At 39.0% G+C, this 24,871-nt stretch overlaps 1 protein-coding gene across 1 annotated transcript in view; it reads left to right on the top strand.

Moving 5' to 3' along the window:
- The window catches only part of Ap4e1 (adaptor related protein complex 4 subunit epsilon 1), a 67,536-nt gene that overhangs the window by 15,613 nt on the left and 27,052 nt on the right, over positions 1 to 24,871 (top strand). Inside the window, exons 5-10 of the mRNA XM_055618816.1 lie at positions 5,586 to 5,707; positions 9,526 to 9,685; positions 10,937 to 11,103; positions 17,749 to 17,822; positions 23,118 to 23,240; positions 23,344 to 23,453. Coding sequence (XP_055474791.1) covers positions 5,586 to 5,707; positions 9,526 to 9,685; positions 10,937 to 11,103; positions 17,749 to 17,822; positions 23,118 to 23,240; positions 23,344 to 23,453 — 756 coding nt within the window. The remainder of the gene's footprint in view (positions 1 to 5,585; positions 5,708 to 9,525; positions 9,686 to 10,936; positions 11,104 to 17,748; positions 17,823 to 23,117; positions 23,241 to 23,343; positions 23,454 to 24,871) is intronic.

Below are 24,871 nucleotides of genomic sequence, written 5' to 3'. Positions count from 1 at the left end.
TTATTATTATTATTATTATTATTATTATTATTATTATTATTATTATTATTATTATTGTGTGTGCGAAGAGTGTGTGTACCACGTGAAGGTTGGAGGACAACTTTGGGGAGCTGGTTCCTTTCTTCCACTGTGGATTCCAGGAATTGAACTAAGGTAGTCAGGCGCCTGAGGCAAATGCTTTTACACAAGGTTGTTCCCTTCTTCAGCTCTTCTGACCAATTTTGGTCTATTTTGTCAGTTAGTAGAACATGAACACCTGCTTGTTTCCTAATTCAATTTCCTTGGATACCCTTTTCTGTCCTTTTCACCCTAAGGCTGAGTCTGTCTTTGAGTGTGAGGTAGATGTTTTTTTGCTTGTTTTTGTTTTTAAATACAGTATGGCATTCTCTGTCTTTTGATTGGTAAATTGAGGCAATTAGTAATGCAGAGTTATTATTTGTAAAATATATATTAATTCCTGCCATTTTGTTGATTTTATAATGTTGGATGTTTTCTTGATCTTCATTTACTTAACTAATGTTTTTGTGTGGTTTATTTTTCTTTTCAGTCTGAAGGATTTCTTCAAGTAGCTTCTATAGAAATGACTTAGTGGTTTTTAATCTCTTCAGCCTTTTCTAAAAGCCTGTTTTAATTGGTGTGTTTTATTTATAGATAATGAAGGTTTCATTATGGCATCTTTATTTCTGTACACAATGCAGTTCAATCACACTCACTTTGATGCTCTGTTGCCCCTCTGACTCCTCCAGTCCTCTTGGTCCCCCAGCTGTCTCTCTGCTATGTTCATCTTTTTCTTGTATGACCCAATAAGTTTCACTAGTATTATTTACAGGAGAGTAGGTAAAGGCATATGAACAGGAGCATGGACACCTTACTGGTGGCTACACTGCAGGAGACAATGTCTACTCTGTCCCCATCAGACAACTGCACATACATCCTGTTGGAGGGCTAGAGTCCCATGGGCTCTTTTCTCTCTTAGGACAGGGTGTTGGTGGCCCAATCTTGTGCAGATTCTGTGCAGGTAATTACAGCTGCAATGAGCTCAAGAGAACATAGCCATGTTATGGCTGGAAGTTAGTTTTCCGTACTCCTTCCTGACTTCTCCCTGGCTCTTACATTCTTTATGCCACTTCCTCATGATGTTCTCTGACCCTTGGAGGGATGATGTAGATGTTTCATTTATGGCTGGGCATTCAACTGTCATTCATTCTCAGTGTTTCCAGTTATGAGTAGTCACCATTAGCCTGTTCTGTTGCAGGAAAGCTGCTTTTTTTTCTCCTTCAGTTTACAGACAGCCTTGCTGCACATGGTCACCTGACACTTGTCTTTCAGAGCTTGAAATACAACTTTAAGTCCTGCAGTCTTTACAGGTTTTTGTTGAAAATCTATTGTTAACTTAATAAGCCTGCCCTATGACAAACACCTCTGACTTGGGGTTTGATTCAGTCACTTTTCTATTGCTGTGATAAAATACCATACCTAAAGCAATGTATAAAGAAAACATTTAACTGAGCTTATAGTTCAAAAGGTTAGAGTCCATGATGGCAGAGCAAAGGCATGGTGGCAGGGACAGCTGAGCGCTTAATCTTGATCTATAACCAGGAGGCAGAAAGTGCACTGGGAATGGTGTAGGCTTTTGAAACCTCACAGCCCATGCCCAGTGACACACCCCTTCCAACAAGGCCTACCTTCTAATTCTTCCCCAACAGTTTCAGCAAGTGGGGACCAGCCATTCAGATATATGAGCCTATGGGAGCCGTTGTTACCCAAACCGCTGCAGTGCTTCTTGTAGAGCTCAGTATGCTACTTTCTGCATACTTGGTGTTTGAGGTGTGAGCTGAAATCAGGAGTCTCTTTTTTGGTCTCATCAGTTTGGTATTCTAAATGCCTCCTATACTTGGATAGGCAGTTCTTTTCCTCAGACTTGGGGACTTTTCTGCTATAGTTTATTGAATATGTTTCTATTACTTTAACATGGAATTCTTCTTTTAATGCCATAATGTATAAATTTTATTTTTTGTAGTATCTATAGTGTTCATAGATACTGAATTTCTGTTTGTATGTATGATTTTACATTTGTTGTAATCTGAATATTTGAATTTCTCTCCCCTGTCAATCTTCAGGCCCTGGTATTTTGTCCTCTCCTTTATCCATTCATTCAATCAGTGAAGCTTTTCATGAAACTTTTTATTTGAGTCATTAAATTTTGCATTTGAAGTATTTCAATTTTGCATTTTTTCAAAATTCTACTTTTGTATCATGTGTTATTGTCTTTATTTCATTTAGCTCTTTGTGTTCTCTTGAGAATCATTCACAGTTTACATTTGCCCTCTTCAAGGTTTACAAAATATAATCATTCTTTTAAATTCTTTGCTTGGGTTTTCTTCTGATGCATTCTGTTTTAAGGCCACTAATGTGGGCTTTGCAAGTTTTGGAAGAGTTCTGGTTCCTCATGTTTCTGGAATTTTACAGCGTCAGGTTGGTGGTTGGATTCTGTTCTTAAATCACCCTATTTTGTTGAAGTGCTTGCAGTAGTCAGGAGACTAGACTACATACTAGAGCCAAGTATCATTTTTCCTCTGCACTAGGATCAGTTCTCAGCTTTTAACCTTGGAGAAGTCATCTGTAAAAACAGTCACTGTGACTGTTTGTAAAACAGTGGGTAGGCCCACTATGAGTACACAGGAATCAAAACCACAGAGTACTATGCATATTGCTGAGTACTCTATGTACTGTAACCTCAGTAGTTACTATGAGTATGAATGGAAAAAAAAACACTAAGGTTATAGATTAGTATTGGAATGATAGAAAAAAATAAAGGAGGAAAAGATAAATGGAAGTGGGAAGCAGTAGGAACAAGATTAGAATGGGAGGTGAGGCAGTTTTGACTAAGTGTTGAATGAAAAGAAAGGTAAAAATGAAGGCAGTAAGATAACTTTAAACACTCAAGGTTTTAGTTATCTGAGACAGAGATGGCACACACTGTCAGTCTATGTTCTTTAAGAAAGCCTGTGAAAAGGGAAAAATACAGAAAGAAACAAATGAATGAGGATAGAGATAGATTTGGCCTGCCTAAATTGACACTGGACATTAAATAAAGGTAGAGTAGATATAAATAGAGAGAGCTGGTTGAGATATAGAGTCTGCCTGCTTGCTGGTTCCAGTTTCAGCTCTTTCCGTGTTCCTCCTTGGGCTCCCAGATGCCTGTCACAACGATGGGCAGTACTTGAAGAGTCCATTTGGGGACCAGTGTGAGAAGGCTCAGTGGGTAAAGAGCCTACCTTGCAAGTCTGATGACCCAAGTTCTGCTCCTGTCCTACATAGGACAGAAGGAGAGAACTGACTCCCCAGAGTTGTCCTTGGCCTCTCTGTGCACACTGTGCCACACATGTGCTCCCCTCACATGTGATATACACAGTTTTTAAAAAGGAGTCAATTAAAAAAAAAAAAAAGGTCCAGTTTTATAGTTAACCATACCTCGGGACTGTCTTTTCCAGTGTCCAGCCCAACACTTGAAACCCATGTCTGAGGTCCTCTGTGCACTCTAGTTCTGACCAGGTTTCCATCTAGCTGAACACTGTGCAGATACAGTGTTCTGCAGCTTTGAAGTGTTCTACTGGCCAGATTTAGCACCTAGTTCTAGAATATTTACTCAGTTTGTTGATAGTGTGGTTTCCCCAGCATTTCTCTCTCTCTTCTACTTCAGCGCCATAAACTGTTGTCTCCTGTCTCCTTCCCTGCACCCCTACCTCTGCTTTAATGTGTGTGTGTGTGTGTGTGTGTGTGTGTGTGTGTGTGTGTGTGTGTTACTGAGATTTATTTTACACTTGGTGTTTGAAGTGTTTGTGTTACAGATTTTCCAAGGCTCTCTGTCCTCTGGTTCTGGTCACTGTCTTCCAGTCAGTGGGGAGAGCTCCCCAAACCCACCAGTCCCTCCCTCCAGGACAGCTCTGGACTTTTTCCTTGTTCTGTTTTGTGAGATTTCTGTTTCACTTTGCTGTTAAATGAGAGTTTGGAGCCTTGCTCACTTCTAAATGCTTTCCCTGTTTGAGTCTTTGGAGAATCTAGCAGGACATGCCTGTCATCCACCATCTTCTAAAAGCCTCAAGTCCTCTTGTTCATCATCTTTAGACTTATAATATGTGAGAATATGTGTGTAATTTTTTTCTGAATTTACAGTCACACTATATACACATATATAAAATATGTGTGTGTGTGTGTGTGTGTGTGTGTGTGTGTGTGTGTGTGTTTATACATGAATGTATATGCATGTGGAGACCATAGGTCAATATCAGGTTTTATCCTCAATTGCTCTCCACTTTACCTAAAAATAAATAAATTTGTTTGTTTGTTTGTTGTGTATGTATCATGGGGCTTGAACTCAGGTCATCATGGTGTACACACATACACACCCTAGTACATTTTTTAAGTTGGAAAGAGGAGCTGAGTTGATGGTTGGCGGGTAGAGTACGAGCGTGAGGTCTCGAGTCTGATCCCAGCACCCATGTAAAAGCCATTTAGGGTGAAAGTCTTACCATGTTGTCACCTTAAGATTATGTTTATTTATTGTGTGTGTCTCCTGGGGATTGAGCTCAGGTCCTCAGGCTTGGCGGCAAGTATTTCTACCCCGAGCCATCTTGCTTCTCCCCTTATTTTCTGAGGTAAGATCTTTAACTGAATGTGGAGTTCATTAATCTGGCTATGCTGACTAACCGTGAACTCCAGGGATTCTCCTGCGTCCTCCTCCCAGAACTGGGGTAACAGGCAGTGCGTCATCACGCAGGGTCATCGCATGGGTGCTGGAAATCAGACTTAGTCCTTACCTACCAAACTCTCTCCCTGTTTTTAATTTTTATTATTAAACCATTATTTATTTTAATTAATTAAAAAGCCATTTGATTTGTTGGTGTGTACATGTACGTGTGTGCACATCCATGCGTGCTGTGGCATGTGGAGGTCAAACGACAACCTTTGAGAGTTGGTTCTCTCTGAGGTAGCGTCTCTTGTTCTGTCACGCTGCAGACCTCAGGAGAGCTGGCCTTTGAACTTCTGGGCATTTCCAGTTAGCATCTCATTTTACCACAGTGCTGGTGTTATAGATGCTTTTGTCTGACTTCTTCTGTGAGCTCTGGAGGTTGAATTGTCAGGTTTGCTTGGTAAAGGTTTTTTTGTGTTTTTTTTTTTTTAACCTGCTGAGCCATCTTACCAGCCATTTTATTTAAAAGTTAGTTAGATCACGTTATAGACCATATACATATTTAAGTATGTATGAGCATATACTTTTTATTGTATAAATTCTAAAGCTCCATTTATATTAACTAGACAAGTTTACGAAGTTATTTTATTAGTTTGGGAAAGTTTAAAGACTATAACAAAGGAGACTCTTTTGACCTGTAGCAGGTCAATTGCCTTTGACGCTGTTAAGGCAAATGAACCCAGTGGGGAGTATTCTGTAGGTTTGGAGGCAGGTGTGACTGTGTAAGCTGATTATGAAGCTAAGGGAAAATTGTAAGCAGAATTGTTATAGTCTCAAGTTTGTCATCTCTTGCTTTAAGTTTGTGCAGATTGTCTTTGCTTACTTCTGGCAGGATCTGCAGAGCACTAATCTGGTAGAAGTGTGTATGGCACTTACTGTTGTCAGCCAGATTTTCCCTCGAGAAATGATCCCAGCTGTTCTTCCCCTAATAGAAGATAAACTTCAACATTCTAAGTAAGTAAATCATTTTGACATTAGATGTCTATATTCTATTATCTCAAAACAAAAATTTGCTTATCTTTTATTTATTCTTTCACAATTCCATATAGTGTATCTTGATCATATCCACATCTAACTCCCTAGCCCTTTCTCACACATGCTCTTCACTTCCATGGCTTTTTTCCATAATAATAATAATAATAACAACAACAACAACCTACTGAGTCCAGTTAGTGCTGCCCGTATATTCATGGGAGTTGAACTATCCACTAAACGTGAGCAACCTAATAGTAGCCATGTCCCTGAGAAAAATGACTCCCATTTCCCCAACAGCCATCAACTGCCAGTAGTTTCTCAGCTACAGCTAGAACCTTTTGAGCCTCCCTGCTATGCATGCTGGAATATTAACTGGCTTCATTTTTGCAAGTTTTTATGTAGGTAGCTACAGCTGCAGTGAATTCATAATGCAACAACCATGTCATGTCCAGAAGACAGTCTTTCTCAGTACTCCTTTCCGTCGTCCAGCTCTTACATGCTTTCCTCCCCTTTTCCAAGATGGCCCCCGAGCCTTGAGGGGATGGTACTGGTAATATAGATGTCCCGCTTAGGGCCAAGCACTCATCAGGTACTCTTCTCAGCACTTTGGCTAGTTATAAGTCTCTGCATTAACCACTGCGCCATGGCAAAAAGAAGTTTTTCTGACTAAGGTTGAGAAAAGCGCTAATTTATGGGTGTAAACATAAATATTTAGAAGACAGCTTGGCAATGTGTCCATCTAGCAAAATAATAGTAGTAATAGGGGTCTTTGATCCCCAAACATAGACTTTTGGCTAGTTCACAGTAGCGTGCATGAATGCCTTCCTGTGGAGCAGGCCTCATATCCAGTTAGAGAGTTAGTCACCCCTCTAATACTCATGCCACTATTGCACTGGCACATCTTGCTTGACAGGTCAGGGTTGTTGCATGTAGGTGGTCACCAAGAACATTGGTTACTCTTCTCCCTCAGTAGCCTGCATGACACTTTCTAGTACCGGTGTACCAGTCAAAGTTCTCTAGAAGAACAGAACCAGGGCTGTGTGTGTACACACACACACTTTAAAGAGTTCTTTTTCTTTAGTTACCTCTATTTATGTATATGTCTGTGTGTGGGTATGTACGCATGAGTGCAGGTGTTCACAGAGGCTGACGGCTTGGAATCACAGGCAGTTCAGATCTGCCTGACATAGGTGCTGGGACTTGAACTTGGGTCATCAGTAAGAAGTTAGAGCAGCACATGCTCTTAACCTCTGAGGCCTCTCTCCAGCCTTAGAAAGTAACAACAGCAGAATCACCTGAGAGTTAAGAACCTCATAATTACTCAGTCCTTGAGGATGGGTGCTTTATCAGTCAGAATAGTCCCACGGTGGCTCTGTCATGGGAGAGTGGGACACAACAGGGAAAACATAACTTGTAGTCTCTCACTTTAAAAGGCAAAGTGCCTCAGCAGTCCCAATCTGGCACTTCAAGGTTCCTGGATTACCCCTGGTCTCTAGTTCATGATGAAAGTTTGGAAATTCTGGTTCTGTAGTCAGCAGGTGAACCAGCAGCAACAGCAGCAGCAGCAGCAACAACAAAAACATCAACAATAGGGCAAATCAGTTCTGTGTCAAGAGGAAGACCAAGCCAGCAAGAGGCATGGTTTTGCTGTATCTTTGTGATGTGGGCTGCTACCAGAAGGTGCAGCCCAGAATTGGGTGGGCCTTTCCCCATCAGTCAGGGCTATCAGGACAGTTCTTCAGATGAAGCTTTCTATTCAGGTGATTCTGGTTTGTGGCAAGTGGACATCAAGACCGACTGTAACAACAGTGGAAGCTGGCCATCAAGGAGAAAGTTGCTCTGGCATTTCCAGCTTGATTAATAGTTTACTATTTGAATATACTACAACAGTGCATTGTTATCTTAGAATGTTAATATACTTTTTAAAACAGATTAAATAAATGATGTATAAGAGTTAAAAAAAACAAACCCTCAATTTTCTAACAATCCTATATGTAAAAAATGTCTTATCAAGCTTGTGTAGGATTGGGAGCTGAGGAGGTGGCTTGGTTGGTAAAGTGCATGACGTGCAAGCACGAGGACCTGAGCTCAGCCCCTAGCACTCAGGTAAAAAGCGGACACAGTAGCACAAACAAATTCCCATAGCCAAAACCTGTGGTGCCTTATCAGCAAGGTTTTGCCACGTCGTCACGCTGGACAAGCGGAAGCAATGGCAATGGCCTGTGTGTTTGGGGCCTTTGGGCCTTCCTGATTAATAACTCATCTAATAATCCATGTTTTCTGAAAAGTGTTGCCCACTGCTGCAAGCCTCCTCAGTTTAAACCCTCTTTTAAACTATATATTTATATTAGCTTACAATGTTGTAGGTTTCTGTAAGTCTTGAAAAGGGCCTGCTCTAATAGGAAATTCCTGCCTGATACCATAAACCTGGTCAAAAACTCCTGTCTCAGGAAGCCATGGGCCCCATGAAAGAACTTACTATTGTTTTGCTAAGTGGACATATTGTGAAACCGTCAATATATATTATTTATATTTATCCCCTTCCTTTTTTAAATTTATAATTAGGTTTATTCGTTGTGTCCTATGTGCATATATACATATGAGTGCAAATGTTCACAGAGGCCAGAAGCATCAGATACCTCTGGAGCTGGAGTTACAGGTGGTTGTGAGCCCCCAACCTTGGGTGCTGGGATTTGAGCTTGGGTCTTTTGCTTGTCTGGTATGTACAGTTCTCTGAGGTCAGTCCCTAGCACTGAAACAGAACAACAAAACATGAAACCAAAACCATCCAAAGAAATAAAAAGCTAGGATGTATGATGTCATCTTTTTATTTTTGAAAAGATTTGCTAAACATAATCTGCAACAGATGAAGTCTGAGTCTGGCTTACACTTTAACTATTATCATGGGGCTTTAAAAACAAGTCTCAGGAAGAAGAGAAGTAACTTTTTTTTTATTCACATGCCTCCTATGATTCCCTTTCCCTACAATACTACCTACTATAGAAAACAATTTTTTTATCTTAATAAAAAGACAAAAATGGAATCAAGGAATTATAAAATTTTTATTGTGTATTATGTGATTATAAAAGTAATCTATGCATGTTACTTAAAACTCTGTAATTAGGGAAATTTGTGACTGATAGGCAGTTGGAGTTTCTTTTGGCAACAGTGGTCCACATGAATATTTGTAGCCTTTTGGAGTCTGAGGCAGGAAGATCATGACTTGGAGACCATCCTGGGCTATAGTGAGAGCCTTTCTCATAAAACAACAATAACTTAAAAGAGACTGAGAAGAGGGCTCAGCTGCCATTGTGCTTGGGGTATAATTGTGAAGACCTGAGTTTGGATCCTTAGCATCTTTATAAAAGCCAGCTGTGTCAGCATGTGCCTGTAATACCAGTGCTGGAGAGGTGAAGACAGGAGGGGAGGGTCCCAGGCTTCCTAGCCAGCCAGTTTAGTTAAATTGAATCAGCAACCCCTGGATTAAGTATGTGACCCTGTCTCAGAAGGAAGGTAGAGTTTGACAGAGAAAGACACTGACATCAGCCTGGCCTCCACATGCACACATGTACACACTCAACAGTATATCTGCGCACACAGTCTTCCCTCCCTCCAGAAGAGGGAGTCTTGACATCTTGCTGCTTGCTAAGTAAGTACGATATCTTTTTTAAGACAAAGTAAAAAGATAAAGTACTCACTTTATCTTTTTTATACTTTGCTACATTAGAATAAAATAATTAGTAATAGACACTTGATGGCCCAGGTTGCCTTGTTTAAATTTCATTTTTTATTCTTAGGGAGATTATACGAAGAAAAGCAGTTCTGGCATTATACAAATTTTACCTCATTGCCCCTAATCAAGTACAGCATATCCATACTAAATTTCGGAAAGCACTCTGTGACAGAGATGTTGGGGTCATGGCTGCCTCTTTGCATATATACCTTAGGATGATTAAGGTAAGTTGGCAATTTCAGCATGTGCTCAGTAGTTACCATTGTAACAATATCACTATGGAATTAGAACAAAACTCAGATATTTCAATAAAATGATTAATATTTTATACCATTATCAGGCTAGAGAGGTGGCCCAGTAAATAAGAGTGCTTGCTGCATAAGCAGGGTGACCTAAGATCAGATCCTAGCACTCATGTAAAAAGCTGGGTGTGGCCATCCGTGTCTGCTGTAGCCCTGGTGCCAGGGGAGGCAGAGATAAAGGGTTCTAGGTTATACTGGCTGACAGTCTTGTTCTAGGTTCAACTAGAAACCTTGTCTCAAGGGAGTAAGGCAGGGTGATAGAACAGGACACCTAGAATCCCCCTCTAGACTCTGCATGTGCATAGGCACACATTCATGCACACACATGTGCATATACGCCACACATATGTACTATGCCCACATACATGTAAATATATTTATGTTATTATTTACTATTAAGTGTAAATTTTGTAAGTTGTTGATAATATGAGTTATATGCAAGAAAGATCAGGAGTTCAAATCTACAACTGGTCAAAATTTAGAAGACAGCTGATCGTGAAGTACTCGACCACAATAGATATCTCTACAGTGGAACTCCTACACCTCAGGCTCAGGGAACATCCTGAAGAGGGATGGAAAGATTTTAAGAGCCAGAGGACTAGGACATCTGCTGTGAGATAGTGTCTTCTGTAATGTGGCATGGAGATGCACTCATGAAATCTCAACAATATGGTCACCTAAAAACCTGAACAATGACACCAGGTGACATCACAAGCCCCCACCCTCAGAGGAAAAGCTACAGGCATTTAACGGCTGCTGAGAGAGGGAGAATCAGTCTTCTCCAGGATGAGTCCCTGAGAGGCTATCCAATACCCAGTGGTCAGCTTAAGTATATGTATATATGAACAACTTTAAATGGACTCAGCAGATTGTTTTTATGTGTATGTATGTGTCTGTGTGTGTGTGCATGTATGATAATAATTAAAAAGAGGTCATGAATTTGAGGGAGAGGTGGAGGGATATAAGGAGTTGGTAGAGTAAGAGAGAGGAATGGAAATGATGTAAATATAGTACTTACGTATGAAATTCTAAAATCTCTCTATATATGGATGGATATAAGATAATAAATTGGCTACACAGCAAATTTGAGGTCACCCCTGGTTTATATGAGACCCTGTCTCAAAAAAAATATTAGAAAGAAAAGAATTATTATTAATATTTTTTTTAATGTAGGAAAATTCTTCTGGATATAAAGACCTGACTGAGAGTTTTGTAGCAATTTTAAAGCAAGTGGTGGGAGGAAAGCTCCCATTTGAGTTCAGTTACCACAATGTGCCGGCACCGTGGTTACAGATTCAGCTCTTGAGAATACTGGGACTGCTGGGAAAAGATGATCAAAGGTAAGCCCTCCTGAGTTACACAATGACCACAACAAATCTCAGCCTTGGTTAGTCACTGAGAAGTTTTATGAAAAACAAATTTTGCAGCACTTACTACCTTACAGGTGGTAAATGTCAGTGTAAGAACAGATTCCTTCAGGGTACTGGGGCATTCCTAACTTATCCATATTTTCTCATTGTGAAATGTCTTTCTTAACTGTTGGAATAGAGGGTGAGCCAGGTAATAATAACCATTTCACCTTGTGTGGGTCACATGCTGTCTGATGCAGTTACTGAACTCTGTTGTTACAGATTGAAAATAACCATAGAGAGCATATAATTTAATGGCTGTGTTCCAGGAAAAAAAAAAAAGTTTTACAAACATTATAGCCTGAATTTCAGATGATCTGCACATTTTAGTAAATAATATAAATAATATACTTTCTTTTTTTTTCAACATATAAAAACTATTCGAAGCCAGGCATGGTGTGCATGCCTGTAATCCCCCACCCTGGGAGGCAGAGGCAGGCAGATCTCTGTGAATTTGAGGGCAACCTGCTCTACCAAGTGAGTCCAGGACAGCTAAGGCTACACAGAGAAACCCTGTCTGAAAAAATCCAAAAAACAAACAAACAAACAAACAAAAAACCCCAAACATAAACTATTCATCAATTGCAATCATAAAGACTGTGATCAAAATACATTATCTATAAGTATCAATATGAAACTCATTATTAGTGATAGATGCTAATAAAAATATAAAAGTCATAAAAAGGAAAACAAAATATAATATTGACTATCTATTTTAGCAAACAGCAAATCAAAGACAGAGATTGTCTCTTAGAAGCACCTGTGCTGAAATGTAACCAAATTCAGACAGACTTTTTTAGAGTTAGTTACCATTTGATAGGAAACACAAAGAAAGGTATATTGGTGGTGTTAACTCTAAGATAGACTGTGGAGAAATAGACAAATGACTTCCATCAACAATTAGATGGAAGAGAAAATCGAAAAGTGAGAATAGGGCTGGAGAGATGGCTCAGTGGTTAAGGGCACTGCTTGCTTTTCCAAAGGACTCAGGTTCAATTCCCAGCACTCACATGGCAGATTACAACTGTCTGTAACCTCAGTTCCAGGGGATTCAATACCTCACACAGACATACATGCAGCAAAACACCAGTGCACATAAAAGTAGATAAACAAGAAGAAACACATATGGCCAGTAACTGTTTAATAAAAAAAGAAAAGAAACCTGAGAAAATACAGATGAAACAGAACTTTTCCATTTATTTATTTATTTATTTAATCACTTTACAGCCTGATCAAAGCGCCCCCTCCCTCCTCTCCTCCCAGTCCCATCCTTATGCCTTTCTCCCCTTTCCCTCCCTCCTCCCCACTCGCCTTCTTCTCAGGGAAAGGGAGGCCCCCCATGAGTACCATCCACCCTGGCTATCAAGCTGCAACAGGGATAAGCACCTCTCCCACTGAGGCCAGACAAGGCCGCCCAGGTAGGGGAAGGAGATCCAAAGGCAGGAAGCAGAGTCCGAGTCAGCCCTTGCTCCCATTGTTAGGGACCCACATGATGACCAGGCTGCACGTCTGCTCCATATGTGTAGGGGATGTAGGTCCAGTCCATGCATGCTCTGTGGTTGGTGGTTCAGTCTTTGGGAGCCCCCATGGGCCCGGGTTAGTTTTCTCTGTAGGTCTTCAGACTAAAGAAATTTAAAGAGTTAGCAACCTATTAAAAGCTGTGGCTAAGAAGGTAAAGGTGCTTTCTATCAAATCTGGGGACCTGAGTTCATTCCCTGGAGCCCACATGATGGCAGAACAGAGACAGCTCTTTAAGTTGTTCTCTGATCTACACGTGGGTGCCAACAGTCTGTAGCCACTCCACACACTCCACACACACACACGTCCACATAAACACAACACAGGCAAATAAATGTAAAAAAAAAAAAAAAAAAAAAAAAAAAAAAAAAAAAAAAAAAAAAAACACAAAAAAGAATGGGGCTTATTGGGATCCTGATTTTTTCTTAAATCCATGATGTATCATAGTTTGAACACAAATTGGACATAAAACATTAAGGAATTGTGACTTTATGTATTACAGAGGAACTGTGAACATCTATACCTGCCTGTCTAACACGTCCTTATCTTTTATAAATGTACTTAATTGTGATATATTTATGCCCAAGGCTATGTTATCCAGAATTTACTTCAAAAATAATCTCTACATGTAGGAAGTAGATAAAGTTGGCTGTGACTCAACTGTGAAAGTGAGGTAATGAGAGTGTTGACTTTCTCTTTTGTATATCGTTAGAATTTTATATATCTTTAAAAATTTCCATAGTATAAATTTAGAATAAACTTAATTTAAACAACAAAGAGAATGCAGTTTTCAACCACAAAACACACAGATATTAAGGAGAATTAGGGGGCTAGAGAGATGGCTCAGCAGTTAAGAGCACTGGCTGCTCTTTCAGAGGACCCAGGTTCAGTTCCCAGCACCCACATGGCAGATCACAACTGTCCATAACTCCAGTTCCAGAGGATCTGACAACCCCACAAAGACATACATGTACACCAAACACCAAATGTACATAAAATTTTTAAATAAATAAATTTTTTAAAAGTCATAAAAAAAGAAGTAGAAAAAAATCCACACTCATTCATTTCCTGATACCACCAAACCCTGTTTTGCCAGTGGACACTGGTCTTAGTAAAGACCATAGTTTGAGAGTGGGATAAGTAAAGCAAATGCTATATGATTTGAAATTTTTCATATCTTATTCATCATGTATATTCTTGAACTAATTTTGTTGTCCTGTTAAGGCTTCAATTAAATGATAGTTTCTTTTTTTAATTTTTAAAATTTTTATGTGTGGGGGTATTTTGTCTTGAGTACTGCATGTGTGCCTGGTGCCCACAGAAGTCAGAAAATGAACCAGATTCCCCTAGAACTGGAGTTGCAGGTGGTTGTGAGCAACTGTGTGGGTGCAGGGAATTGAACTGAGTTCCTCTAGAAGAGCAGTCAGTGTGCTTAGCCACTGAGCCATCTCTCTAATCTCAAATGCTAGTTTTTTAATATTGAAAATAAAACCAAGCAAACTGAAAACAGCTTTTTTGCAGTACCAGGCCCATAGCTGTACTTTCCCAACTCTTGCTCCACTTGGAGATAGGTGCATGTGTAGTTTTTGTCGTGCTTTTCGGAATAACAGATTTTTCAATTCCAAGAATCATACATGTCATAGTTAGGGGTTCTCTTGCTGTGATGAAACACCCTAACCAAGCAACTTGGGGAGGAAAGGGTTTATTTCACTCACACTTCCATGTAACAGCTCAACTTCAAAAGCAGTGAGGGCAGAACTCACAATAGGGCAAGAACCCTAAGGCATGAGCTGATGCAGAGGTCATGGAGGCGTGCTGCTTACTGACTGGCTTCTTTTTATTGCAGATCTAAGATTGAACATTAATAGCCACGTGACACAGTAAATACTAGGCTCTTTTGAAATCTCCCCTACTGACAGAATTAGTCCAAACCTCTTCAATTTAGCCTCAGGCAGATTCTCAGGACAAAGGCAGAAATCACCACTTTTTTTTTTGCCAAAATATCACAGCATGGTCTATAACTCAGTTGCTAATATTGTTCCCATCTGAAACCTTTGAGCTGGATCTCCACAGTCTACATTGCTCTCAGCAGCACTGTCTTCCAAGCTTCTAGTAGGATGGCCCGCCCAGTAAGCCCCACTTATAATGTTCAACAGCCTTCCTAGTCCAAAGTCCCAAAGTCTTCCACATTTCTCAAATCAAAACAAAACAACCCAGCATGGTTAGGCTTGCCACAGCAATAGCACATTCCCTGATACTACTTTCTGTCTTAGTTATTTTTCTATTGCCATGACAAAACAAATGGAAGCATTTAATTTGGGGGCTCACTGTCCCAGTGGGTCGTAGAGTCCATACCGTCATGGCACAGGCAGGCAGGCAGGCATTGGAGAAGTAGCTGAGAGCTTACTTAAATCTTATTCATTAGCATGAGGCAGAGAGAGAGGACCAACTAGGAATAGTATGGGCTTTTGAAAACTCAAAGCTCACCCCAGAGATACCTCCTTCAACAAGTGACACCTCATAATCTTTCCAAGCAGTTCCACCTACTGGAGACCAATATTCAAGTATATGAACCCTTGGTAGCCATTCTTATTCAGACTGTCACAGTACAAGAAGTTCCTGTTCCTACATCATTTATTTACATATGTCTTAATTTTTGATTTTTATCCTTTTTTTTTTTTTTTTTTTTTTTTTTAAGATAGTCTCATAGATTCCAGGCTGTCTCAAAGTCACTATATAGCAAAGGGTGGTCTTGAACTTCTAATCATCCTGCTTCCACCCTGAGTTCCTGAGCTACTAGCATGCACCTCCATGCCCAGGTGACATACTATTTTGTTTTGAAAGTGGTTTCTGAAGTATTTGAGGGCAAGTCTAATTGCACTTGGTTTGTTTGGGAGTGAGGATCTTTCTGTCCTAAGGAAATACCTGCTGGCCAGTGTTCTGGCATTGATGTTATGCAATGGCTACAGGCGTGTTTTAACTCTTAGCCATTAAGGGACCATCCTCTAGTGTGTTGCTTTGCAAAGTGCCACTTCAGCTTTGTGTCAGCATCCACCAGTTCTAAATAATTCCGCCCTATTGGAGCTCTAGTTCAAGGCTTTTGGAATTCTGCCTGAAAATTAGTAATTTCATGTTAACTGCATTACACCGTACTGGTTTAAAGACAACTTTATGTCATCGTGTGGCATAACTACGTGAAGTAACTTTAAGGAAGTTTAACAGTCTTACTAATTTTGTTCTTGTTAACTTCTTCATGGATGAACTTGGAGGATGGATACAAAGATGAGGAAGATACTTTTTACTTTCACGTAGTTCAATCAAATGTTAACTAGGCACAATTAAACAGATGTGTAGAGTCTGGCTCTTATAGTATAGAAAATTAGAATGCTCTCTCCTTTGCTGACTAAACTAAAATGAAATTCTATGTTAATAAATCTTACAGTTCATGGGACTGGAGAGATTGCTCAAAAATTATGCTCAAAAGTTAAGAGCATTTGTTGCTCTTACAGAAGACCCAAATTTGATTCTCAATACCCTTGTGATTATTCACAGGCATCTGTAACTCCAACATCCTCTTCTGGCACCAGGCGTGCATGTGGTACTCAGACATATGAGGAAAAAAAAAACACCCATACACATAAAATAAATTAAAAATTATTTTTAAAGTACCGGTCAGTGGTGGCACACGCCTTTAATCCCAGAACTTGGAAGGCAGAGGCAGGCAGAGCTCTGAGTTCAAGGCCAGCCTTGAACTATACAGAGAAACCCTGTTTCAAAAAACCAAAGTGGAAAAAAGTATTTTAAATATTTATAATTTATAATTCATGTGCTTAATGTGGCAAAGTAAAAATGTTTACTTCCTAACATGATTATAAAGCAGTTCATTAAACATCTGGTAGCACATACCTGTAATCCCAGCACTTAAGGAGGCAGAGGCAGGCAGATCTCTGTGAGTTCAAGGCAGCCTGGTCTACAAAGCAAGTCTAGGACAACCAAGGCTACATAGAGAAACCCTATCTGGGAAAAAAAAATGTATTTAATTAAAACTTTTTCTTAAGAAAATGTTTTATAAAAACATCTGTTATTTTCTTGTGTTTTCTAGCATTGTGCATCTTAGGTTATTAATATTTAGCTCAACCATGCTTGCAAATGTTTCTATATTTCATGAGTTTTTTGCCTCTTTGGACCTTAGCTTGTAAAATTGAGAAACCACACTATAACCTAGGTGTAGTATTATTGAATTTTGTAGATGGACTGGTTGTGCCTGCTGTAGTACAAGAAATGCACAATAGAATGACAAATTTTAGAGTGTTATTCTGGATTCTCACTGTATATTTATACTTTTTTTTTTTTTTTTTTTTTTTTTTGAGACAGGGTTTCTCTGTGTAGCCTTGGTTGCCCTGGAACTCACTCTGTAGACTAGACTGGCCTCAAACTCAAAGATCCACCTGCCTCTGCCTGGCCAGTGCTGGGATTAAAGATGTGCACCATCACCACCCAGTTTTGTTTTATAATTTTTAAAAGTATCTACTTCAACCCAATTAACTGCCATTATAATCAGTGACCATAGAACATGAGTGGTTTGTTTACTTTTAATATAAGTACAAATTAAAATTTTCTTAGTAAAGAACCTAGTTACTCTTCAGAAAAAGACAAGGCAGTTGATAAACAGTAGTATACTACCAGAAATAATCTAGATATGTGAAATATTAATCCTATAACTTAAAACAGAAATATTTTGTTGTAAATAAAATTGTAAGAGGACATGCTTCATCAAATAACAGTCTGGTTTGTAAATTAGGACCAGGTCGGGTCAGGGTTGATTGACCTCTCTGTCTCCTCATTGGCTAAATTAGTCCCTTTTGGTAAAGTAGGAAGATTATTTCATGAAAAGACCAAATGTTCTTTTGATGTGTAATTTTGTATAACTTTACTGTAAAATGAATTTTTTCCACTTGTCTTCTGTAGATCCTCAGTTTTAAAGAGAGAAGTTTGAAAAACTGTTTTGTTGGGTTAGAATACTATAATTCTCCCGCAAATAAAATATCTCTTAAACAGGACAAGTGAATTAATGTATGATGTTCTTGATGAATCCTTACGAAGAGCCGAGTTAAATCACAATGTCACTTATGGTAGGTAAAACGTGAACATGTTTTCCTGTGACTAATAATGCTTTTCAGTGTTGGAGCTAAGTCTGTGTGAGAATACCATAAATTCCAAAGAAATTTTTTATATATTAATTCTAGGATGGTTCTTCGGGTTAATGTAAGCACTGAAAATAGTAGTAAGTTGAAATTGTGGCTGTGTGTGTGAGTATAGATACGCAAGTATATGCACATTGGTGTGTATGCACATCCGTGTGGAGGCCAGGCCAGTCTTGGGTGTCGTTCCTCAGAGCTGTTTATCCTACTTTCTGAGACAGACAGGGTCTTTCACTAGAGCTGGGGCTTGCTGATGAGATAGCTTGCTGACCAGTGTGTTCCAGGCTTCCCTCTGCCTTTGCTCCAGCACTGGGTGTCAGCATGTACCACTGTCTGGCTTTTCCTATGGGTCCTGGGGAATTTACAGAGGTCCTGATGTTTGTTCCTCATGCTGATCTGACAAGCACTTTACAAATGAACTATCTTTTCAGCCATGAAATTGTGACATCTTCTAAATACGTATTTAAATTCCTTATTATAATTGTCTTTGTTGAAAACACCCACCAAAACATCTAATTTGAAGATAATTCATTAAAGCTGTGACATATTTTGTAAATAGTTTCTATTTGAAGTTCTTAAACTTGTTAACCATCTAATCTAAACAACTCTGAATTTTGTTTAAGCATAATCCAACCCAAAATATCAAAGCTAGAATGTTAGAACACTACAATTTTTAATTTAATAATTTCTACTTGGTATTTGGATAGAGGCTTAGATTGTTATTGAGTAAACAGATTATAATGCTTTATTGTTATTATGGCATTTGTTTGTATTGATGATGTATATGTGTAGCTTTGCATGTAGAATTGGAGCACCTTTGTAATGTGGTTCTCTCCATCTGCTTGTGGGTTCCAGTAATTGAACTTAGGTTGCCAGGATCTTGTGGCAGGGGCCTTTACCCACTAGCCTATCTCTCTCATCCTGATGTGTTTTTAAGCTTAGAAACCTCAGAAGCACCTTTTGTTGTAACCACTGCAGAAAGAGGAAGGCATAATGGCTGTTCTCTCAGCTATAAGTATATATACCGATTTTTGCGGTGTTGGAAAATTCTAGGTGGGAAAATAAATTTCAATATCTATCAAATAGGAGATAGATGTAGCTCAGTTGCTAGAGTGCCTGTCTACCATGCATGGAGTTCTGGGTGTAAGGTGTAGGCCTCTGGCTGTAATCCCAGCATGTTGGGGGTGTGTATGTATAACGGGAGAATCCTTGAGGTTCACTACATAGTGAGTTCAAGGTCAGCCTGGGGTATATGAGACCCCGTGTTGTCCCTTCAAAAAAAGAAAAGAAAAGAAAAAAAAATCAAATTAATTTTCAACCTAATTATGCCTAAGTATAAATTTCGAGATATTAATATTTTCTTTATTTTTTCATTTTTTTTCATTTTTATTTTCATTTATGTATTAATTTAATCTCTTTCTAGCCTAATTCCAGCCCCCTCTCCCCTGGTCCCACTCTCACACCCCTACTTCCCCTTTCGCCCCTCTCTTTTTCTCAGAAGGGGAGGGTATTGCTATTTTCTATACTGATAGCCCAGTAGTCTCATGAGTGTCTGAGTATAAAAATTTAGAGTTTAGATGGATGATAACGAGGTTTTTTATTTTGTTTGTGAAACAAATTTGATACCAGGAGAGTTCTGAATAGCAAGAAAAGAATCAGATATAATAGAAAAAACAGAATATCATTTTAAATCGTACTTAGGACTGTTGTAATATCATAGTTAAGGGTTCAACAGTGTTTTTTTCTAATAGTGACCATGATACTAAATATTTTAGATTTTTCAAGTCACATAGATTTCTTTTTTCTTCTTCCTTTCCTTCCTTCCTTCTTTCCTTCCTTCCTTCCTTCCTTCCTTCCTTCCTTCCTTTTTCTTTTTTCTTTCTTTCTTTTTCTTTTTCTTTTTTTTTTCTTCTTTCTCCTTTCTTCTTCTCTCAAACAGAATCTCATAGAGCCCATACTGGCCTCAAATCCCTACATAGCTGAAGGTGACCTTGAATTCTTTTTTTTATTATTATTACAATTTATTCACTTTGTATCCCAGCTGTAGTGTCTTGTCTCCTCCCATTACCACCCTCCCTCCCTCTTCTCCCCCCCCACCCAGCCCACTGATAGAATGGCTAAGACCTTGAACACTTGATACTCATGCTTCTACTTTCTCAGTGCTGGGATTATAAGCACGTGTTCCCATAGTTTTCACAGGTTTCTATTGCATATTCTCCTTTTTTTTTTTTTTTTTTTTTATAAAATGAGTCCTTTAATTTTTCAAGTGTTTTAAAAAACAAATTTATACTTAAGCCAGCCTTGAAGATAAGCATAAAAATCACCAATTTAAATCAAAAAACAAAAGCAGAAACAAACAAACAAAAAAAACCCCAAACCCACAACAACCAAAGCACTGGCTCTGTACATAGCACAGCCCAGGTGTGCGCAGAGGGACCACAGTCGTGGAGAGAGTTCACTGTCCGGAACTGCATCACCTCCTTGCCCAGAGAGCAAAAATAAATAAGGTCATGGCATATTCTCCTTTTTAAGAAGAAATCTTAATTTCTTGTTGTTGTTGTCTATGTGTGCATGCCCATAAAAATGCTTACAGTCCATATCTTGCCTGTGGAATTCAGAGGACAGCTTAGTAGAGTTTGTTCTTCTCTCCCGCTGCATGGGCCCTGGAATCAAATTCAGGTCACCAGGTTTGTATGGCAAGTGCTTTACCTACTGAGCCATCTCCCCGCTTCCTCTCTCTGTTTGCTTTGAACCTTTGTAAAATACAAAAATCATTTTTAGTTGATAGGGTTACACAAGTAGTCTGAGGATGGGTTGTGGTGGTTGCCCATTTTCATGTTGCAAAGTATGTCACCGGAATATACAGTCAGTGTCTTAGGTTCACTTCCTACGGAGTAGTTAATGGTAAAAATCAGCTCCCTCCTTGATAGTAATTCAGATTCTGGTTTATTTTACTCAGCTGTGGAAGATGTTACCTGAAATCTTTTCCAGCAGAATATCTGCACTAGTTGATGTGTGGCATGTAGTGTGGAATTCTGCTGGTTGGATGTTGAACATCTTACAAGCGTGCTTAATGGAAACACATGGTTACCACAGTGGGAGCCGCAGGGATGAAGTGACTCTGTTGTGATGCACTTTACTTTGTAATCGTTTTACATCTGCCGATTCTGTGCCTGTACTCTCTCACTTTTTTTGTTTCCTTCATTTTTGTTTTGTGATAGTCTTACCGTGTCTTCCTCGTTGGCCGGGAGCTTACTGTGTAGCTCATGCACGCCTTGAGCTGTCAGCATTCCTTCTGTCTTTACCCCCGAATGCTAGGACTACAGGCATGCACTACCACAGTTTGGCTATGATTACACAGGCCTTATAAGATTCAATGATGTCTTAATAATTCTCCTCTTGGGAGCTGGAGATGGCTCAATGTTTAAGAGCACTGGCTGCTCCTCCAGAGGTCCTGAGTTCAATTCCCAGCAACCACCTGGTGGCTCACAACCATCCATACTGAAATCTGATGCCCTCTTCTGGCATGCAGACACACATGCAGGTGCAAGTCATACATAAAATAAATAAAATCTTTTAAAAATAATAATAATTCTCCTCTATCTTTGTGTTTGTGTGTGTTACACATGTGTGTAGTATATTTGTGGTTGTGCACCTGTACCTGTATGTATTATTTCTTGGTGCAAATGCGGAGGTCAGAGGTTTACATCTCGGGGGCTGGAGAGATGACTCAGAGGTTAAGAACACTGGCTGTTCTTCCAAAGGTCCTGAGTTCAATTCCATCTATAGTGAGATCGGGTGCCCTCTCCTGTTCTGGTGCACAAACAGAATAAACAAACAAACAAACAAACAAACAAACAAATAAATAAATAAATCTATAAGAAGTCTGACCCTCAGAGTTTGACATCTCATAAGGTCACTCTTCACCTTATTTTTTTTTTAATTTATTCTTATTTTTATATGAATTGGAGTTTTTCCTACATGTGTCTATGTGAGGGTGTTGGATCTCCTGCAACTGGAGTTACAGGCACTTTTGAGCTGCTATATGGGTGCTGGGAATTGAACCTGGGTCCTCTGAAAAAGTGGCCAGTGCTCTTAACTACTGTGTCATTTTTCCAGCCCCCATCTTATTTTTTTTAATGTAAGACTTATTTTATTTTTAATTATGTGTACTTGTGTATATGTGTGGGTTTGTGCATATGAATGTAGGTACCCTCAGTAGCCAGAAGAGAGCATCAGATTCCCCTGGAGCCGGGACCCACCCATTGTGGATGCTGGGGACTGAATTCTTAACCCTTGAACCATCTTCCCAGCCCTCTTTACCTTTGTTTTTGAGACCAGGTCTCGTCACAGAACCTGGAGCGTACATCTTAGCTAGGCTGGCTGGTCAGTGAGCCTCCTCTTGTCTCTGCTCTCTTTCGTCGGTTCTGAGTTACAGATCTGCAGTGCTGTGCTCAGCCTTTCCTTGGCCACCAGAGATCTGAGCCCAGCAGGCACTTCCCTCACTGAGCTGCCACCTCAGCCTCTTAGTGATCCTCTTCACGTGGCAAACTGCATCCACTCATGTACTTTACATGAGCTTAGAGACTTTGTATCCTCTTTAATCACTGCACTTATTCTTTTGCCTTTATTAGAAAATTAAATTTGAACATTTTCAAGATATCCCATAGCCTGTTCTATATATGAGACGACTTTTAAAGAAGCAGCCTAAAGATTCTTAAGTAATGACCCCCCACCTTTGAAATAAATGACTGTGCATACTAGAGTGATTATTGTATAAGTGGTAGAAACTTCTTGAAAGTATATTATTTTAAAGTATTCAAGGAGTATTAGGAAGATCTGTTTATGCAGAAATGATATACTTTTTAATGTATGTGTTCGATTGTGGGCTTTTTAAGGGCAGGAGTTTTTAATCTGTTTCATTCACTGTTGCATCCATAGTGCTAATACTATTTCTGGTATACATAGGTGTTCAGTACACACTTGTATGAATGAATGCATAATTCTGTTTTTGATGGTGACAAATTTTTCTTTAAGTTGTACTGTGTTAGCTTAACCTATATAACCGGTATAAGCATGAAAATAAATTTTTTTCTTTAGAATTTTTTTATAAATAAGATTTTAGACTAAAACATATCTCCCTGTTAGTTTTATTGCAAGTTGTACACAAAGTTGTTCTTCTATTGTACTTAAATATATCTGTCATTTTGTATTTCCTTTCTTTAGCCATTCTGTTTGAATGTGTACACACAATTTATTCTATTTATCCTAAATCAGAATTACTTGAGAAGGCTGTCAAGTGCATTGGAAAATTTGTTCTGTCACCTAAAATAAACCTCAAATATTTAGGTAAGGTAATTGGTTCTTATGATGGAAATTGGAAAGAGAGCTTTTGAATTTTGCTGGGTACGTATTTGAGGTCGTTGAACTGTAATGTGATCTTTATTTCTAGGACTGAAGGCTCTTACCTATGTTATCCAGCAGGATCCTTCTCTGGCTCTTCAACACCAGATAACCATAATTGAATGCCTAGACCACCCTGATCCCATTATTAAAAGAGAGGTAAATTAGGGCTGAAGAGAGAATGACTCAGCAGTTAAGAGTGCTCGCTGCTCTTCTAGAGTTCAGTTCCAAACCCACCAGCTGCAGGGGATCCAACCTGCCCTTTCTTGGCCTCCAGGCACCTGCACACATGTGGCATACATTCACACAGACACAGATAAAGATCCACATAAATAAAAATTAAATCTCCTTTTTAAAAAAGAAAGGTAAAATATTTTGGATAGTGTGTTTAAAGTGGTAAGTTTTGAAAACTTTTTTTGATATTCTTGAGAGATTAAAATGATAGCCAGTGGATGTTTATGTGTGCAAGTATATTTTACCTTTTATATATGTTTAATTCTTTCTACTTTTAAAATTTCAATTTTATACTTTGACAGTTTGGTGTATGTAATGTGCGTTTGTCATTTTCCTGTTACCTTCTCTTATCCCCTCTTCTGCTTCCCGTCATGTCTTTGTGCATGAGTTTAATTAGATAGAGTTGCTAACATGAGCACGGGTGGCTAATCACTGAAGAAAGCTGATGCCCCTTCCCAGCCACTGCAGACTGTCAGATAGTCCCTCATGGAAGGTTGTTAGTTTTCTAAAAAGTACTACTATGCTGGGGTTTTTGTTTTATGAGACAAGGCCTTACTATGTAGCACAGGCTAGACTCAAACTTGTGCTACCCCTGCCTCAGTCACCAAATGTTAGGATTATAGGTGTGTCACCATAGTCAGCCCACAGAAATGTTGGAAAGCATAGGTCCACTTATGTATATAAAGTCATTGATTTATTTGTTTTATCAATGTAAGTACTATAATATTGGGGACTGAATTCTAGTCCTGGGTCCTTGTATTAGTATAAAGTAAAACATACTCCAGTTATATATAATACATAATTTATGATGCCTATTAAATGAACTCACTGTTAAATAGGAAAACTGTTAATTCAATAGAACTATAAGATAATTTGAACTTCTTGGAAGAGAAATTATGCTAATGTTCTGATGCCTTCCTTTTATTAAATTGATTCAATATCCACTGGGTATCTACATAAAGAGTTCTGTTCATTCTCTTTTAGAGAAATAACTTTATTTTGAGAGGTATATGGGGCCTATTTAAGAAAAATGGGAAGTTTATTTTACATAATGTTTCTTTTTTCTTTTTCTTTTTTTTTTTTAGACAGGGATTCTTTGTATAACAGCTCCAACTGTTCTGAAACTTGCTTTGTGGACCAGGCTGGACTCAGACTCGCAGAGGCCTCCTTCTGCCTTCTGAGTGCTGGGATTAAAGGCATGCACCACCATGCCTTGCTATTATAATGAGCATTTAAAAAAGAAAAAAAAGAACATAGAGCTAGAGAGATGGATTAGTGGTTATAAGCATTTGCTCCGCTGACAGAGGACCCATGTTTGGTTCCCAGAACCTACAAGGCAGTTC

Source organism: Psammomys obesus, unplaced genomic scaffold (assembly GCF_907164565.1).
Source record: "Psammomys obesus unplaced genomic scaffold, mPsaObe1.curated_primary_1811, whole genome shotgun sequence".
NCBI lineage: Eukaryota > Metazoa > Chordata > Mammalia > Rodentia > Muridae > Psammomys > Psammomys obesus.
The sequence above is the reverse complement of the archived record's forward strand: the minus strand, read 5'-3'. Positions and strand labels throughout refer to the sequence as shown.